Below are 19,232 nucleotides of genomic sequence, written 5' to 3'. Positions count from 1 at the left end.
TTGTGCGTGAAGAAACACTAGCCCGCGCTTCCTCCTCCTCATCACCACCTTCTAATTAAAAGCTGGTTCACAAAGTATTTGGGCCCTTTTTAGTAAATAAAAAAAGGAAAACCATATACACAATATATATTGATTATGATACGTGTAAATTATAACTCTCTCTCTCTCTCTCTAAAATTCAGTATAATTATTAATATTTTTTTATTGTACTAAAAATATATAAAAAGTTCTTAAATGAAAAATAATTATGTAATTCTCAAATGGTGGGTTGGACATTATTACTTTGCATTTGTTGAATTTTATATAAAAAAATTTGCAGGTGGATAAAATAAATAATGCATAGAAAATATTAGTCCATAATTAAACATATTTTAGAGAATTTTAAAAAATACATAAGTTATAAAGTAAAAGAGCATATTCGTCAGTTGACCATAAAAATTGGATGAAAACCTAACAGAGACTAACGGAATGGACTTGTTAGACAGACGTTAAAATTAGAGATGGTATTTATAATTTCTCAAATAATAAGAATGTATTTATAAGTATACTGAACCTGAATGAAAGTGGCTATGATTTACCCTAATATTATTATACATATATCTTAGATTTAGCACAATTTGAGCTGCTTGTTTTCCTAGGCGGGATGTTTGATCCTTCAACACAAATTATACAGCTACCATATACATACATACAACATACAGTATAATATAGAGAAAAAAAGAATGCCCAAAAACACTTGTAATCTCACACACACCCACACGTGTTTGTGTGTGTATTATATTTATATATATATGCATACGCACACACTGACGTTGGATTTTACATAGTGATCGATCACAAAAAAAATTAAATTTTAATATAATTTGATATGACACTCACACAATCGAAAAAATAAATCACCACGAATGTTTTGTTTATATTTTTCAAAAAGGAAAAAAGGTCTTCTGGAAATTAATAATAACTATAATTTTGTCTTAATCTACACGCTAATGATTTGGTCAGAGGGTTAGCAAGTCAAATTATGAACCAACGTTGTCAGGACTTTGTAAGAATATATGGTAGTTTTTCTTTTAATTGATAAGAGGATGGTAGGTTTGCTTTCATAGTCTTCATCAATGTTCTAGAAATTTATTGATATATATATATACATTGAATATCCATATGTATGTGTGTATGTATAAATAACTATTAAAAAATTACATTTTTTGTTGACCTATGTACTTTTTTAAGTCTCATGCTTTCAATATTTTTGAAAATAATTTCGTAACTCTAAAACATTCTCACTTTCAGTCCTTCTACCAATTTTTGGTGAGAAATTAATGGGAAAAAATTATGTAAAAGTCACGCGGCCGTTTTCCTACGTTTTGAAAAGATAACGGCCACGTGACCTGCATGTAGTTTTTTTTCGTCATTTTCCAATTGAAGTTGGCTGGAAGATTGAAAAATAAATTTTTATTTTGCAAATTTTGAGAGCATGTTCAAAATATTTGTAAGCAATAGGACTGAAAATGCATTAGGCGGAACTGTAGGACGAAAAATTCAACTTTCCCAATGCTCATACGACAAGTTACAACGTTTGTCATGTGATTAATTAAATTCTAAATTACTTAATAAATATTCAAACTTATTTTGTTCCTCCTACTATAATAAATATTCAAACTTAACATCATCATGAGTAGCAGGTAGGATTATTTATATTGTATATATATAGATATATATATATATTTGATATTAATTTGTAGCCGCCAATAGAATTAAGTCAATTGGCTTTTAATTACATGCTCATTTTATTCCACCATTCACCTCATTTATCCAATCTAGTTATGGTCATAATCTATTTGCACACAATTCTTCCTTAAATTAAATTTAGTCGAATTAAACCAATTAGAATAAATTCATACATTAGTTATGTGATCGATCATTTTTTCTTAAATATATACCAATCATACGGTGATTAAATATATTGCACCTGCCATACAATTGATTTAGATTCGATCAAACTTGGCTTTGGTTAGAATACTCAAATTTACTATTCGGACCCACAATTCTTGCTCCAACCAGATCTGATCAAACTAGCAATTAGTATATGGAAAAAGTATTATTCTTGTCATGTGATTAGTGTACATAATATTTAAGGTAAATGATATTAACACCTGTTGAGTTCAGGCCTGATCACACCAACACCCTGTATTCTTTATACACTTACAAGTGAGGGGGTGTTGGTGCAATGTACCTAGGGGATATTTGTGTAAAGTTTTGCTATTTAGAATACGACAATTTTGATTCTGCACAAATTGATTTTCATAATCAGGGTAAAATAATAAAATAAAATTTATTTACAAAAAAGTCAAAGCTAGAAGCACCCCTAACTTTTGGCTTAAAAGTGCTTCTTTAAGGAGTTTAAAAGCAAAAACTGACATTTCCAACACCTCAAAATTATAATTTTGAAATTAGAAGTTGAAAAACGTCTTTTCAAAACTCCCACAGACACTCCAATAAGCATTTCCAGAAGCAACTTCGTCTTAATGTACTTTTATTTGTACTCGTGTTAAAATTAAGTCTATGCCATGTTTGATTGGTAAGATTGATGCCTCACAACTTTGAGTCCCACAGACACAGGTGTATATTTTTACTTCTATAATAATATATTATTTTCTTGTCTCGTTTGAACGTATTCATTTAATCTGAATATATTAAATAATATAACGAATGGCGTACTATTAAAAATTAAAAAAAAAGGGGTTAAAATTAAGATGAATTTTGTGTGGTCACACACAGCACAGACACTTGTAGCTAATGAAAGCATAAATGTCAAAATTTAAAGGTGAAGTGATGAATGCAAGTACAACTACCCTTACCTTCTAAGTCTAGTGGAGTTTAACCAAACCCCTCATAAATTTCAAAATTGTTAGAAAATAAATTTAAGTATGGAAGAAATATGTGTATCTTATGTTGACCACTTTCTTGGATTGGTGGTGAAAACCTTATGATTCATACCCCATCTCTTAACAACTCAAAATATCTTAGGGTAAGTTATATTAATCTATTTTGATATTAAGTCGAATTATATAAATACGTCTTATTTTTTTAAAATTATAAATACGTTCTAAATTTGTGATTTTAATTTACGTCGACACCTGCTCAAGAATAAAAATATACACGAAAATCTATATTCGCACCCCGTCGGGGGTGTATTTGTAATTTTATTGACGGGGTGCGAATCTGTAATTTTAGAAATAAAATAGAGTGTTTTGTATATTATACACATATTCAACATAAATTTTTATTAGATTAAAATCACCAAAGTGAGACAAAATAGATTAACAATTTATTTTTGAATTTCAAAATAAATTATTATTAAAATAGAAAGTTGCGTTTTGAATTAGCAATAATTTACTATATATATACATTATATTTATCAATATATATATATATATATTTGTAATTTTTCCTTTTCTTTTTTCTTTTACCCATAATTTATCAATAAATTCAAGATTATTGAGACCCAACTACAAATAACTCTTTATTCATAGATTTTTTAAAAAGAATATATTATTTCTTACATCATTTAGAAAATAATCTAATAAAAGTATTAAATCTACATATTTAACAGTAATCAAATTTAACATTATAGACCTTTAAGTTTTAATCTATCACGTCAACAAGATGTTACTGCGTATATTTTTTTTATGACCTGCATCTAATAATATTTATTGAGCCTGTGTATCGATTTTTAAATTAATCCATGGGTCTGGGTAGAGCCTTACCCTACCCATTGACACTCCTATATATATATGGTTGTTATAAGAAATAACGTTCGATACAAGTTAGTTATATTACATTACAAGCCATCATTATCGTTTTTAATAGTCCATATATTATCCTTTATTCTTTTTATAGTGTAAAGTTTCAAACCCGACTAGACCCATTTAGAACCAACCAATTTTGAACTCGTTCATTTAAACCTATTTCAGTCCCAATTTATTTTGGACCCGATCCAAATATCACCCAACCCGTCCCTTTGTCACTCCTAAAAAGTACCATTTTAAATAGAAAATCATGGGCGATATTAAAAAATACAGCATTATCAACCTAAAATTGAAATAAAAATGAAGAAATGAAAGATGATTTTGTGGTTAATGTACTTGGAACCTGAACTACTACTCCAAAGGACTTTGGAATTTAATATCAACACTTTTTTGAATTTAATGGTCGTCCAACAATTAGTCAAATTCATTAACAATTTTCATTAAATTTTTATCTATATAATTTTTCAAACAACGAGCGAATTTACCCCATTCCAAAATGCAAAAGTCATTCCCTATCTATCTATATATATGCATTTTCTGACTTGTTTACACAAAATGTTTCTTTCAATCTCCAACAAACAAATTGTAGTGCAAACCTTTTTGTAGGATGCAACAAAAATAAGTGACCACTCAATCAGAAATATCTTCAATATTTGCACATCCAAAAGAAGGAAAAAAGAGCCAAAGTGGGGCTCAGCCATAGACAATTGATACATCCCCTTTAATTTTTAATTATTTGTTGTGCTTTGTCAATTCTCACTACCTTATCACAAAAATATAATAATAATGCCCCACTACTCTTTTGTTGCCTTCTCTCTCAATAATACTTCACTCTTCAAAACTATGCTCATCAATGCAATTTTTGTTGGTTTTCACTATATTTTATTATTGGGTAGATTATGTCCACATTCTACTATATCTCATATAATTATATAAATATTTATTTTTTGCAAAATTAATACTTTTAAAGTTTTTTGCTTTTGTATATAATAAATACGTCTGTTCGTTAGTTAAAATCTACTGATATTAACCAAAAAATCTGAATGAAAATCGATATTTATCATCGATTGACTTATCACTTACTTATTACAGGTCAAACAAACCTTTTGTGACTAGATTGCCCCTTATAATGGTAGAAATATACCTCTTCACATGCATTTGACGTGTGAAAATGTATAAGGGTAATTTGGTCCTAAAAAAATTATTCGAAATGCAACAAATCAATAATAAATCAATCGGGGGTAAATATGTATTTTTATCCATTTTTTGTTAATATTATTAAATTCGATGAATTTTAATTACATGAGAACTTATTTGTTAGACGAAAGTAAATTTTAGGGGTATTAAATATTAATTTTTTAAATTATGAAAAATTTATGTATAATTATATTAAACTCTAGAGGATAACGGTGTAATTGTTCCAAAAGAAATAAAGAAAATATCTATAGTCAAATAATTGCAAGTGGATATGTCAAAATCATTTCTAGAGAAATAGATTGTGTCACGTCTCCTCCATTTCCTCAAGCAAATATTTATCTTTAGTCATTTTCCAAAAAATGATTTCATAGTCAAATATTTTGATTTGGAATATTTCTAGAAAAAATATCAAAAATATTTTTTTATTATTTAGAAAAAATTGCGAGTAATAAATTAGTAATTTGTAGTATATTCTATATGTGTGCATAATTTTTTAATATTATTTAAAATAAAATATTTATTATTTACTAAAGTATATACAACATAACAAATTATGTTAGATTTATAAAAAAAAAGACGCATGCAAATATTAAATAAAAGATATTACCAAGAAAAATAAATAAAGTTTAAAAAAACAGATGCTCTTCCTTAATATATATGTTATAAATATGTAAATATGTCTGGAGACGATCGACGATACTTGAGGTTCGTTTGCGTTCTTGGCGGAGATGGAAGGTGAAACGATTTTTTTAAAAATGTAATAAAAATGATTTTTTTTAAAAAAATTAAATTACATTAACATTTCTAGATTAAATACTCAAACAATTTTCTACCTTTGTACTTGTAATAATAAGTACATTTATTGAGATGGTAGTTAATATGTACACTGTTTATTTAGTGGCAAAAATTTATACAAATATTTTTTGATTTTTTTTATACTAACACCGTCTGAAGGGTATACTTGTAATTTTGTGAAGGATGCTGGGCATTTGTGTATTTGAATTTAAGTTTAAGGGTGTAAATGTAATTTATCTAAAAAAATATAAATAAAATTAAGAGGAGTAACTTGCTTTTGCAAATAAAATTATAAAATAAATCTTCACACTTCTTTAAAAAAATTATGATAACTTACACTAGGCTCTTATGAGTTGACCATAATTATAAATACACCAGAATTATGGATCGTCAAATAAATATTTTTTTTATGAAAATTTATTATAGGAGTATTTGTTAAATGAAAGTTAATAATTTTTTAAGGTATTATATAATTATAATAAATTTTAAAAGAGCTCGTTGTGATTTAGGAAAAAATTTAAAGAGAAAAGAAAGCAAAAAGTACTCAAAATTTAATTTGGGAAAAATGGTGGGAGGAAAACAAAAATAAATAGAAAGTAAGGGGCAGAAAATAAGCCCCCCCAATCTCAGCCGTCACATTTCCTTGCCACGTCATCCTCTACATCATCTTAACCGTTGTTACTCTCCATACGCTCACCTCGAGATTCCCCATATTCCGTTATACAACACGACGGCCTCGAACCACCAATCACGGGCCTCCACCACACCTTGTCCACTGGCCCACCAAAATATCTCATTGCAGGAAATCCCCGCCTTTGGGCCCCCGCCGTTATAGGGAATAAATAAGGAGTCCGTGGAGCATTTGTTCCAGTTCAGTGATCACTCTCCAGTCTCATCCTCATCAGAGAAAACCATGGCTCGTACTTTGCTCCTCGTCTTCGGAGTTTTGATCGCCTTCTTCGCCGGCACACAAGCCGGATCAGAGTTCCTCGCAGAGGAAAATCCGATCAGACAAGTCGTTGATGGTCTGCACGAGCTAGAGACGTCTATCCTCCGAATCGTCGGCGAGTCTCGGCGCGCTCTCTCCTTCGCTCGCTTTGCTCATAGGTGACTTGTTGTTCCTTTTTTTTTTTAATTATATTTTTTTCTCTTTGCTCATAGGAGGTTTTGATGTTTCGTGCTGTGGTTTATTGACGAGATTTCTTTGTAAAAGGTACGGGAAGAGGTACGAGAACGCTGAGGAGATACAACGAAGGTTCCAGGTTTTCTCGGAGAATTTGAAGATGATCAGATCTCATAACAAGAAGGGGCTCTCTTACACTATGGGAGTTAATGGTAGTTTTATCCTTTTATTTTTATCTGCACTAGTACATGGTTCTTCATTTTATGAGATTATAATGATATTTTTCTTTATTTCTAATCTTATGTCTTTTTCATTGTTTTTACTTGTTCACTTCTGTTGTATAGTTTTGCTAAGTGCGATTGAATTATTGAAGAACTATCACCTGTAACTTCTCAGTTTTGACCTGTTGGTAGTTTAGCTGAATCGGTGTTCTATCTTTGATCTCTGGACTTGATTTGTCAATCTACAATTGTCTAATTGTTCTTCCAGCAGTCTTCTTGGTCCTTTTTTATTTTTTTATTAGGATAATCTTTAATTGATTATTGAATTATATATCTGTATAATGTAAATACAGCAGGTATGACGGTATGAGAACTTTATGATGTCAATATTGCCAAAAGTTTCAATATGATAGGCTAGTCAAAAGGTTAATTAGTTTTGTATTGTGACAAAAGTGATGTTCAGTTGTGGAAGAAGGGAGTATCAATTTAAGGAAAGGAGAGATTGGAATTTGTTATGATAACCGCCTACCTTCATGCTTTGATTTGCTTCAATCACATGTAATTTTCAAAATCATCAATGTAACAAAGAAGTTAATGGTAGTACATGACCAAGAGGTGCTCAGAAGAATTTGTTAGCATTTTTGCGTATGACTCATCATAAGCATGTACACGGGATGTTTGGCTTATTGCTCCTACCAATATATCTGTATATGCATATCCTGAACAACAAAAGAATGCACAAATTATAGTAGTTTGTTATATTACTCTGTGTTCCCAAATTATAGTTTCTTGATGAATTAGAGAGAAAGGTCACTCTGTAAGCTGTCTTAAAGTGTTACTTCCGCTTACTTTGTTGACCTTGGCCATGCAAATGAACAGAGTTTTCTGATATGACTTGGGAAGAGTTTCGTAAGCACAGGTTGGGAGCAGCTCAAAACTGCTCTGCTACCACAAAAGGCAACCACAAGCTCACTGATGTCGCCCTTCCTGAATTGGTACTTGCTTTCATCTTTATTCTTGCTTTGGTTCTTGGTGCTTATTATATTAGAGTTTTCTTTCAATAGCTTTTGTTTAATGCGGCAGATGGTTCATATCTTTTTGTCAATTCCATTAATACCTAATGACCATATATTGCAGTCCTGTTACCCAAATGACCTCTATGCTCTACTGAGTATGTTTGAAGATCCTGATGTTAAATCATGTGGTAGCAATTGTTGGATTCAAATGTGCTCTATAGCTTTTAGAAAAATTCCTTCCCCATGCTATCACTATTCTCTTTCCAATCAGGAATATGATACTGAAATGGACCGAGCTTGATGATGATGGAACTGCAAAAACAGTTCAACTCTTTTTTCCACTTTTGGTGGCAGAATCAAATGTGCTTAAACTGGTTGTTTAAGGAACTTAACTACATAACATCTTTGAAAATTTATGAAGCTCTACTGAGGCATATGATCAATGGAACTATTAACTTATATTACTAGTAAACTGTAAACTTGACTTGGTTGTGATGGATTGCAGAAAGACTGGAGGGAAACTGGCATAGTTAGCCCAGTCAAAAATCAAGGTCACTGTGGATCTTGCTGGACATTCAGGTAAGCTTAATTTCATAGATAAGTAGATATTAGAAGTTTTCTTAAATAATATTTCATTGGATAAATCAGAAGCACTAATGTTGCATCATGATATATGTAATGTTTTACAGCACAACTGGAGCACTTGAGGCAGCTTATGCACAAGCATTTGGTAAGGGTATTTCTCTATCTGAGCAGCAGCTTGTGGATTGTGCTGGAGCATTCAACAACTTTGGCTGCAATGGTGGACTGCCTTCTCAAGCCTTTGAATACATCAAATATAATGGTGGGCTTGAAACTGAGGATGCATATCCATATACTGGAAAGGATGGCAATTGCAAATATTCATCCGAGAATGCTGCAGTCCAAGTGCTTGACTCGGTCAATATCACACTGGTAAGATGCTTGACATACTTTTCTTTTTGAATCTCAACCAGCAAACCCTAGATTTGGAAATATTCATTGGGTGCTTGAATTGCATGTTACCATCTACATATGGGAGAATGTCATCTGTCCTTTTTTTTGTTGACACCAGCTTTGTTAACGTGCTTATTAAGATCTAACATATAGGATATAGTTTAAACATTTATATTTCTTCTCTGTTCCATCTTCTTTGCCTAAATAATTGGCGACTTGTGCTTAAATTTAATGGGGAAGAAGTTCCCATAAGAATGGCGCTGTGTGAGATTTGAACAATATAGTTTCAGACATTCAAAATGCATGGAATTATAGCAATAAGCATCTGCACACACAAAGATACTTCGGTTGCTTTCTTACTCGCTCATGAAATGACAGGGTGCTGAGGATGAACTTAAGCATGCAGTAGCATTTGTTCGGCCAGTGAGTGTGGCCTTTGAGGTGGTTAATGGTTTTCGAGCATACAAAGGGGGGGTCTACACCAGCACAAAATGTGGCAGCTCCCCAATGGTGAGATGTTTTCATTCCTATCATAGGTGCCTGTAAAAAATGAGTTGTGGGAAGATAAAGTTTTATAGATCTGTTGTGATAAAATAAGGCAATAATAGATAACTAAGGGGACTTTATTTGTCAAATTTCATGCACTTATGAGCTAAAAAGATCATTTAGATTTTTTCAAGATTGTACACCTTCCTATTCTGAGTTTTGAAAGGCCAAAGTAGTAAACTGCAAACTAAGTGTATGAAAAACCTTTACACAACAAGTCATCTGAAGAAGCCGTCCTTCATGACACTATAAACTGTAGTGATTTACAAAGGTTAAAGTCACGTGCTGCAGATCTTATATAGAATTAAGGTATTGACGTGAATCTAAGGTGTGATATGGAGAGATTTTTGGTTGGATATGCAGTAGCGAAGTTCCTCTTCTCTATGATAATTCTCATATTTCCGACATATTTTCAGGATGTGAACCACGCTGTTCTTGCTGTTGGATATGGCGTTGAAAACGGCATCCCATATTGGCTCATTAAAAACTCCTGGGGAGGTGACTGGGGTGACAATGGGTACTTTAAAATGGAGATGGGCAAGAACATGTGTGGTAAGTTTTCCAGGTTTTATATTATTATCACCCCTTGGTGGTTACATAACGTTACACAAATACAACACTTATTTAGATGAGTTGATTCACTTCTGAGGTATTCTATATCCATAAACTCATGGGAGTAACCTTTTTGCAGGCGTTGCCACTTGTGCATCATACCCGGTAGTTGCTTAAGTATTCATGAAGAACAACGATTGGAGTAGCTATCCAGGATAACCTTCAAGAGTCTGGTTGTGCAAAAATAGTTGGAGTCTGTTGTACAAAATAAGATCCAGGTGAAACTGGCAGTTATATAAATAGGATTTTCATGTATTAATCTTAAAAGCTATATGTAAATTATGACTAATGCTGGAGACATTATTGTTCCACAATAGAAATACATATTGCAACCTCAACCTCCCCTATTTGGAGAGCCAGGATGCCACTTGGTATTTTGATGAAATAGATTCATCTGTTTTGTCGTAGTTAACAGCAGATAGATTCTTAATGGGATAAGTATAGTTGGTTGAACCATAGAATATGCTTGTTTTATACTCTGACCATATACCACAAATAATAATTAATAATAACAATAATGCCGGGTCTTACATTTCAATGATGAAAGCAACAAACACTGTATAGGACAAGTAGTTCAACTTCTAGTGTATTTTATATATTCCCCATTAACATGGCCCAGACCAGACCCCTCTTGTGTTGCGGAATTCGTGTTCCAATTTGTTTGAAATTTTCTGTACAATTTACAAATCAGACATAGTCAAGTGATAATAGTGTAAGAAGAGAAGTAAGTGTTGGGCAATGAGTTAGCCAGAATATGAGAGAGCATGGAGTGGAAGTTGGGATATAAGCATAGACTTTTCTTATCCTTGATTCATGCCTGCCCACTGCATCACTTTCCCAAGACAAAAGAATATTCTTGGCTCAGACCCACAACTTCTTTCATATCATACCTTCTAAAATGTGTGGAAATTACGTGCGGAATTCGTATCTGAAACATACTGCTACTATTCAACTCTCTAGTTTAATTGCTAGCAATCCAACCACTTCTTTCTTTTTTGCCTATAGCTTTACCAGATCCGTATGCATTTAGCTGTTATAAGGCTGTTTTAATATATATATATATATATATAAAACAACCCTCCCCTTCATTCAATTAGTTGTATCAATTCATTTTTATCAACGGATGTTTACAATTTAATCTATTTTATCTGTTTTGATCAATTGTCAATTTATCTTTTCCTATCTTATTTAATTAAATAAATATAATAAAAATTAAGGTTAGCCTGTTTATACCACCTTGGTTTTGGCTTAATGTGTATAAACTAAACAAAATACCCTCAATATATTTAATTATTTTATAAACTAAGCCATTACTTTATTTATTCCCAATTGGTTCTATCAATAACGTTTCGGTTATACATATTTAAAGTTAATAGATTTTATCACTTATTTCTTTTTTGGTATAATTAAATAAAAATTTGAATTATATGTGCTCTTGGGAAAGCTGTTCAAACTTCACAACGACTTAGAAGTTAAAACAAAGAATATTGACCGGAGAAATTTTTCTCTCCCACACTAAAATTTACAAGAACCGTTGATCAGACCAGTAGGGAGCTTTACGGCTGAGATCACGTTGGGAACCAGCTACTGCCGATCAACTCTGCACCTTGCTAACACCCAAACACACTCTCTCTCGCTGTCTGATTCAAGATTAAAATATGGAGGAAGGATAATATTGTTTAGTTATCCAAATTGCAAATACTATTATTGTTTTTTTTTCTTGTCCGGATAAAGATAAGGCGATCGCTATCTTCTCCAGATTCATCTCTCTCTCTCTCTCTCTCTCTCTCTTCTGTCTTTCTCTCTATACGTACAAACAGTGGTATATGTATCTGTTGAGGAGTTTTTGGTGAAGGTATCACGGCGATGTCGATAGCCTTGGGGAGGAGTGGCTCCGGCGGGGATCATAGGATCGAACGCCCTGGATTTGCTCGGAGCAGTATAGCTTGTGCTTCGGCGATCTACAGCCCGGCGGAGGAGGCCTCGGAAGATCGAAGGTTCGGAGCGGCGCAGCAGCTGGTGTCGGAGGATCGAAGTCGGTCTTTGTCTTCGTCGTCCACTTCTTCAATAGGGAAAAACAGCGATGAGTCTGCGGGCGGCGGGGACGAGGAGGAGGTGCAGAGTGAGTATAAGGGAGGGCCGTTGGACTGTCTGGATGCTTTGGAGGAAGGTTTGCCGATAAAGTAAGTTATGTTCCTTGGCTTCTTTTTTGGGTTAAATATGCCAATATTGTTTTATCTTAGGGTTCGGGGTTTGTCGAGATTTATATTACTTCTACTGATGGTACTTTAGTCGTTTGAGCAAGTTTTTGAGGATTTAGGGCTTTTGGTCTTTGTTTGTTTTTAATTATGAGTTTGGGGGTGGGGTTTCTGTGTTTTGTTTGGTAGTAACTTGTGAAGATAAGATCGGTAATTAGTAACGAAATGAATGAATGAAGTTTATTAGCGATGTTGGTGGAGAATTAATCAAAGTGTTTGTCTGCAAGTTAATGGGATTAAATAGGACGAGCCTTGATATATGAGGAGATTGCATTCTGGGATATATAGTGCTAGGTTGCATATTAGATGAGTTTATGTCATCTCATGGTTTATGGTTTGGTTGGTCGTGCCAATACACTGTTTTAGGTTTTGGGTTCAAGGATTGTTTCGGGAAAAATATGGTTGTGGTTGGTGAAAATTTTTTTTATTTCTTGTTTAGGAGGTTTGAGTGTGTAGTCATGGAAATTGCTTTAGGTTGTAAATAACTTTTGTTACAAGAACATACAACATAATTTGAATAGTTAGACTGCATTGAATAGTCTTAAGAGCTGACGTGAGTCATATATGAAAAGCCTGGTGAGAGTTGCCATCTCCCTCCTCTTCTCTGTCTCTTGTTTCTTTTCTTTTTCATTTTTTTTTTTGGAGTGTGTGCGGTGGTGGTGGTCTGGATGTAATAAACGCATCTCATAAGCTGCCTGAAGGTGTTTCTATTGGGCATTCTTCCTGAAAGTAAATTGAATAATTAAATAGTTGCCAATTAAGCATCTTCAATGTTACTAGCAACTTCTACATGAATTTTCGAGTGGATAAGATTGGTAAAGTGGTCTTATGAATTGTATGTTCTTATGGAGTGGACAGAATTCCAGAATAGATGAGCAATAGAAGGGAGAATGCTGCAATAAAAGCACTGACTTGTTCCCTTATTATGTATTTGCTGTATCTTCACATTTGATTAGAATATTAAAAGTCAAAATAGCATCTTGAAACTAATCACATCACTTGAAGCTCAATTTCAGGAAATTTTCTGTGAAAAGTTTGTGCCGATCCAAACTACCTGTCTATATTTCTATTTTTATATATTTGACCAAATAAATTTTACAGCAAGTATTTCCAGACGAGTTTTGTGGATGTGCATGTTCCGAAACTTGTGTTTTGTGCTTGGTGATTTTGGTATTCCGCACCATGTTCTTTTTCTTCCCTCGAACTAAGCTATGAAGTTAAGTGACTTGCATCCATTGTTTGAAGTCATCTTCTCTGTGAATTTTACGCTGGACCGAGTTTAATGCCTCACAAGAAATTTTTTGTAGAATTGCTGTAGCTGGCATCCTTGTGGTTATCAGCTTTTAATCTTTGTGCCATGGTTGGTATGATTTTCTGATGGTGTGAAACTTATTACAGGAAAAGCATATCGAAGTTTTACTGTGGTAAATCAAAATCATTTACCAGTCTATCTGATGCGGCAACATGCTCTTCTGTTAAGGACATAGCTAAACCAGAAAATGCATACACAAGGAAACGCAAGACCCTGCTGGCTTTTAATAACTTTTTGGAAAAGAAACGTGATAATATTCCCATTGGTGGCATATCAAAGAGACCAACAAATTCTAGAAGCATGCTGGCTCTTGCTGCAACTATGAACTGCTCCGAGACCAATAGTGGTGAGACTTCTAACTCGAATTCATCGTCACCGGGTTGCAGCCTTCCTCCTTTGCCACCACGTGCAAGAAGAGCTATGCACTGCGAGCATTCCTCGTCTCCACCTTCTGAGAAGTTTTCTTCATGGCGGTCATTCTCCTTGTCTGATTTGCAAGGTGCTGCTGCTGTTGAAGCTTCAAGTCCCAGCACCGTTGGATCATGGATCAATAACAGCAACAAATAAAACTATTATTAGATCTTGCCTTCAATTCTGATGTCACCCTATGAATCTAATTTGTGATAGATGTTCATGGAGGTGGAGATGTTTGTAGTATCTTTCATGGTTTGTAATCATGTGGTTCTGCCCGATTTAGTTATTGTTTAGGCATGACTAGTTCTCGGGCATTTCCGGAATGTAATCACTGTAATACACTTCAGCTCTTCCTTCTGTCTCCACTCTGTTATACACCTGAATGAAATTACTGGAAAGTCCAAGAGGGATTGTGTTTCATCTCACTGCTTTCTTTATGCCTCTGAATGTTTATTAAGTAGGTAAATATGCTTGCCTGGGAGAAAGTCGGAATTGCCTTGAAGCTATCATTGGATTTATCTTGTCTTTCGCATGAGCTGACCAAAGCAATCTCCTCTGCATTGGTTGAAATGGTTAGCAGCAATTAGCATACTGAAGCGCCGGTAACCTAATATTTTTTTTATTTTGTCATTTCCTGTTGCTTTATATGGAATATCTTTGATTGTTTGTCACTTGATGTCAATTTTCCAACTTCAGATAAAAACCAGAATTGGCCTACTTTTGGGAAGCCAATGGCCATAAGGACTAGGCTTTTAACTTTCTTCACTAAAAAGTACGGATGGTTGCAGAATGAGGTTACACCACGGGCATGTAATAGTCAGTTGATGTCTCTTTAAGGTATGATTTACTACCTATCTTTTGGAGGAGGATTTAAGCACGTTTGATTAGTCAATCTGATCATTGTACTATTCATAACATTTGGTTTCATGCTCATGTTGCTGTCTCAGTACAAATTCATGGTACAATCTTTTCTCCTGACTAAGTTTTCAGATTTTGTTTTCTTGAAGTATACGAACTAAATTAGCTAAACTTTTCTGATTTTGTTTCTCGAAGAACACAAACTAAATTTGCTGACACATTTTCGCCAGACGCCATGTTAGCGTGTTGCAAATTTCTACGTTCGTCATGTATTGATACTGATGTGAAGAGTTAAAGGAACTACTTCGTCGTTTATATGACACATTGAACCTTAAAAGTCCTACTTTCCACAAATGAAATTATACCAAATAATGATATTTAACATGTGTAGATACCGGTTAAAAGTATAGAACTATTAGTCTATATATTACTCCTACTCCCGGACATGAGTTATACAGAATAAAGAATAACTGGCTTATACTGTCATATATGTGGTGAGTTAAACCTTTTTGGTCATTTATTGAGCATAAATAGCCAACAATATACGGCATATGTTCATGACGTATGTAAAGACTTTTAAGGCAGACAAGTGAGAACAGGCTTATTTTTGTAAAACAATGTAAACAGTTTGTCGTTTAACGTCACAGAACCTTTTGAGTCATTCCTTTCGTGACGCATGCACCGTACGGAATAACCGTAAGATATCTGGTCATATATGCTCTGAGTTACACTTTTTAAGTCATTTATTGAGCATAAACAGCAGAATTATCATGGCCAACTGAATCATGCTCATGACGTGCACGGAATGATAGATTGTAATGGAAAGATACTCAGCTGACTGAGAATAGGCTAGTTTTTATGATTAACAGAATTACCATTCTCCTTTTAACCTTATCGAAAAGATCCTTCAAAAGTAGAATCGTATCTAGGCAGATGACGGCGCTCTTTTAATGGAGCTATGATACTGACAAACAGAAGTGACCACTTGATGCCACATTTGATCATAATCCTCAGATTTCCATGTTTTGGGGTCCTATGAGTACGCAATTAAGTAACAATTCAAACTCTTTTGGTAAACTGCGCTACAAGCTCAGTCTTGTGAGCTGCAGACTTTATCTTACCATCAAATAATATATTTTGGGACAGTATTCCTTGGTTGATGGTATGTCTCTTTGGTATGCATAAAAGGCTAGCTTTATTAGCTGATAATGTCTTCGGCATTAATCAGTGATGGAAGATGCTATAGATGACAGCTTATTTCAAGTATTTCATTAGTTGCGGCATTCATATAAAGCTTATTGGGCGTACCTGAATGAAGAAAAGAAAGGAAGCCTGGTAACAATTAAGGTTATTTTACATTTCTTCTCTTCTTGTATATTTGGTTGAGAACTAATTATTGGAAATATAAAAGTTTTTAGTCACAATATGGACATTCAGGAAATCTGATTGTTAATCCCTCATGGTTTGCTATTATGTGCAGGTGGAGCATTGATTATGAATCACACAATATTATCTGGATTCCCAGAACTTCATAGTACACTAAATATGAAAAATCTATTCCCTCAAGCTTTCATAATGGAGGAGGAAGACTTGACTGAAGGTAGGTTGGCGAGCGTTACCACTTCTTTTTTCTCGTTTTCATGACCTGGTCCTGTAATCCCTAGGAAAATTTGGCCTTTTAGGTAACTATTGAGTTCTTTGATTTCATCGCCTTGCCTCATCTAGGACATGTGTAAAGTTTTCTCTGGGAATGGTTGACTGAAACGGAAATTGCATGCAAGTTTCCAGGGCTTATTACAGTAATCCCAGGATACATTAATTACTACCCACTAAAGATTATTTCTCTGAGATGATTCCAACTCACCATAATTATTTTTTTGTTTTTTTGTAAAACAATTGATAAGCACAAATTCATGACTTTGTCTCACCTTTACGCTGCACAGCGCTGCCCAGCGGTTATATAAGCAGGTTTTGGGGGTGTAGACTTCACTTCTAACAACAGATTCTCTACGAGAAGAGTTCTCTCTGGTGAGTCTCCTTCAGGTTTATTTTCTTACGCTCCATGTATTGTAGAGTGCTCTATATCTTTCTTCAGAGTTCACTTGATCTGTGATCTTATATTAACTTTGTGGTTTTGAGATTTTTTCAGTGAACAAGACATGGGCCATGAGTTCCATGTACTGTTTCTGACTGATTACTTACAGGCACCATTCTGGTGTTAAAACATGTGTGCCAATTGCAGGCATTCTTGCTCATGACTGAACTGTTTGGCTATTGCAATTTTGAGTTTGGGCTACTCATGTTTCTTTAACCCTTGTCTTTTTGCCTGATTTTCTATTTTGGCTGGTGATTCTGCCACAATGATGATGCACTTTTAGAGGTTAAAGCAGTCTCTTTCTTCCAGTAACCACTTGAAAACTCTACCAGATGCACTTTTTTTGTGGCGGCTACATATACTCAATTGACTTCAGCATCATATACATAATTTCTTTATTTCATTTTTTCAGGATTCTGCTGCTTTTTGTAGTTTTTTCATATATTCTGTTGAATTTTACTTTGTTAATCACAAATGTCTGCATTCAGTTTTATCAGGCTTTGGCAGATCTTGCTGTTCGTGTTATCATGGATGGTGCAATAGATCAAGTGACACTGGATGAATTCAAGCTTTTCTATGGGCTTGATCGGGAATTGTATATTATTCTGGTGAGGGATCTTTGCCGAAACCCCTCAGAGTGCCTGCAAATTATGGGCCTGTGGCTGTGGTTGGAACGTGGAGGCATTTGCAATGTCATAAGCAAGATCTTGTCCCTCACTCCATACATGATCAATGGACTTGCTGATGAGGCTTTGACATGCCTCAGCTTAATCAACAATCAGTTCCCAGTATCATCCGAAGCTGCTGATATTCCATTGACTCACAGTCTTGTGAAAACTGGCATCTCTCTGCAGTACTTCCTGGAAAACCGGCGCACTGTTTTCCATGAAGTCCAAAGTTTGGTGAGTGATGTCTACATCCCTGCACTATCTGACATAATGGAGATAGCTCGTCATGGTGGTTTTGGAGAAAGCTCGACTCAGAACGAGGTAAATACACCCATTGCTGCTTCAGTTCCATCAGCAAGCCAAACGAGGGTGCTGCCTTCCACAGCAAACCAAACGACAGCAACACCTTCCTCAGCAAACCAAACGGTGGCGACACCTTCCTCGGCAAACCAAACATCAGCGATACCTTCCTCAGCAAACCAAACACCAGTGATACCTTCCTCAGCAAACCAAACAAGGTCCCTATCTTCTTTGGTCGACTCTTTGGTGCGGAGTCTCTCTAATTTGAGCATTGAAGGAGAGACCAGGTCTCGTGGAAACGAGAACCCAAAGTATGCTCGCACCATGTTTGCTACATTCTCCAAGGGCTATCCCGTGAGCGAAACCGAAGTCCGGCAGTTCTTCACTCGGATGTTCGGCAATTGCATTGAGTCATTCCACATGCAAGAGGTAGGTCCTGATGAGCAAGCCCTTTATGCCAGAATCGTCTTCCATCGACCATCCTTCATCCAAGTCATTCTCAATGGAGACACCAAGGCCAAGTTTACCATCAATGGGAAGCATGTGTGGATGAGACAGTTCATTCCGAGGAACGGGCGGGGGCTGCCGTGCGGGTGCGCTAGCGTGGGACCCTCGACCTGCGCCCATCACCACTAATGACTAAGTGTGCCTCGATGTAATAATCACCCTTAATTTCTGTCTGTATTAACTAGTACAGTGATGTCATTTCGTCGTTTTCATTCCTCCCCTTTTGTCTTTCTTCCTCCCTTTAATGTCCCGGGTCCTGAGTGATGAATTAGTTGTAACCGAAGTCGTCTAATGTATAAAAGCTGTTTGGTGTTTGGTGTTATTGTTGTTGTAATGACGTCTTGTGTTTCTCACTCTAACTCGAATCCGGATGTGTGTCTGGTTGTAAGAACTGAGAAGAGTGATGCATTTGGTGTACAGAATGAGAAATCAGCAACCATTTCCACAAAATCAAGAAAGAAGGTGTTGCTGATGCATATAGTAGTAAAAGCATTTAATTCTTGGGATGAGATTTTATTACTGTGAC

At 34.7% G+C, this 19,232-nt stretch overlaps 2 protein-coding genes across 7 annotated transcripts; both read left to right on the top strand.

Moving 5' to 3' along the window:
• On the top strand, window positions 6,662-10,681 carry LOC105161928 (cysteine proteinase 3-like). Its single transcript, XM_011079790.2, has 8 exons — window positions 6,662-6,908; window positions 7,015-7,136; window positions 8,025-8,140; window positions 8,667-8,740; window positions 8,851-9,115; window positions 9,515-9,646; window positions 10,099-10,234; window positions 10,374-10,681. The coding sequence occupies exons 1-8, from the start codon at window positions 6,715-6,717 to the stop codon at window positions 10,409-10,411; spliced, it is 1,077 nt and encodes a 358-aa protein (XP_011078092.1). The 5' UTR covers window positions 6,662-6,714; the 3' UTR covers window positions 10,412-10,681.
• On the top strand, window positions 11,894-19,223 carry LOC105161926. Of its 6 annotated transcripts, none has more exons than XM_020693856.1 (5): window positions 14,441-14,880; window positions 14,975-15,115; window positions 16,365-16,483; window positions 16,617-16,736; window positions 17,080-19,223. In XM_020693856.1, exon 5 carries the CDS (start codon window positions 17,564-17,566, stop codon window positions 18,833-18,835), a length of 1,272 nt encoding a protein of 423 aa, XP_020549515.1. In that variant the 5' UTR covers window positions 14,441-14,880; window positions 14,975-15,115; window positions 16,365-16,483; window positions 16,617-16,736; window positions 17,080-17,563; the 3' UTR covers window positions 18,836-19,223. The 6 variants fall into 6 exon arrangements, with proteins under 6 accessions (XP_020549519.1, XP_020549515.1, XP_020549517.1 ...); XM_020693858.1 differs by having other exon boundaries at window positions 14,975-16,483; window positions 17,080-17,164; window positions 17,720-19,223; XM_020693857.1 differs by lacking the exon at window positions 16,365-16,483.

Source organism: Sesamum indicum, linkage group LG5 (genome assembly GCF_000512975.1).
Source record: "Sesamum indicum cultivar Zhongzhi No. 13 linkage group LG5, S_indicum_v1.0, whole genome shotgun sequence".
Taxonomy (NCBI): Eukaryota; Viridiplantae; Streptophyta; class Magnoliopsida; order Lamiales; family Pedaliaceae; genus Sesamum; species Sesamum indicum.
Note: the sequence above shows the minus strand (reverse complement) of the source record. Positions and strands in the feature narration are given on the sequence as shown.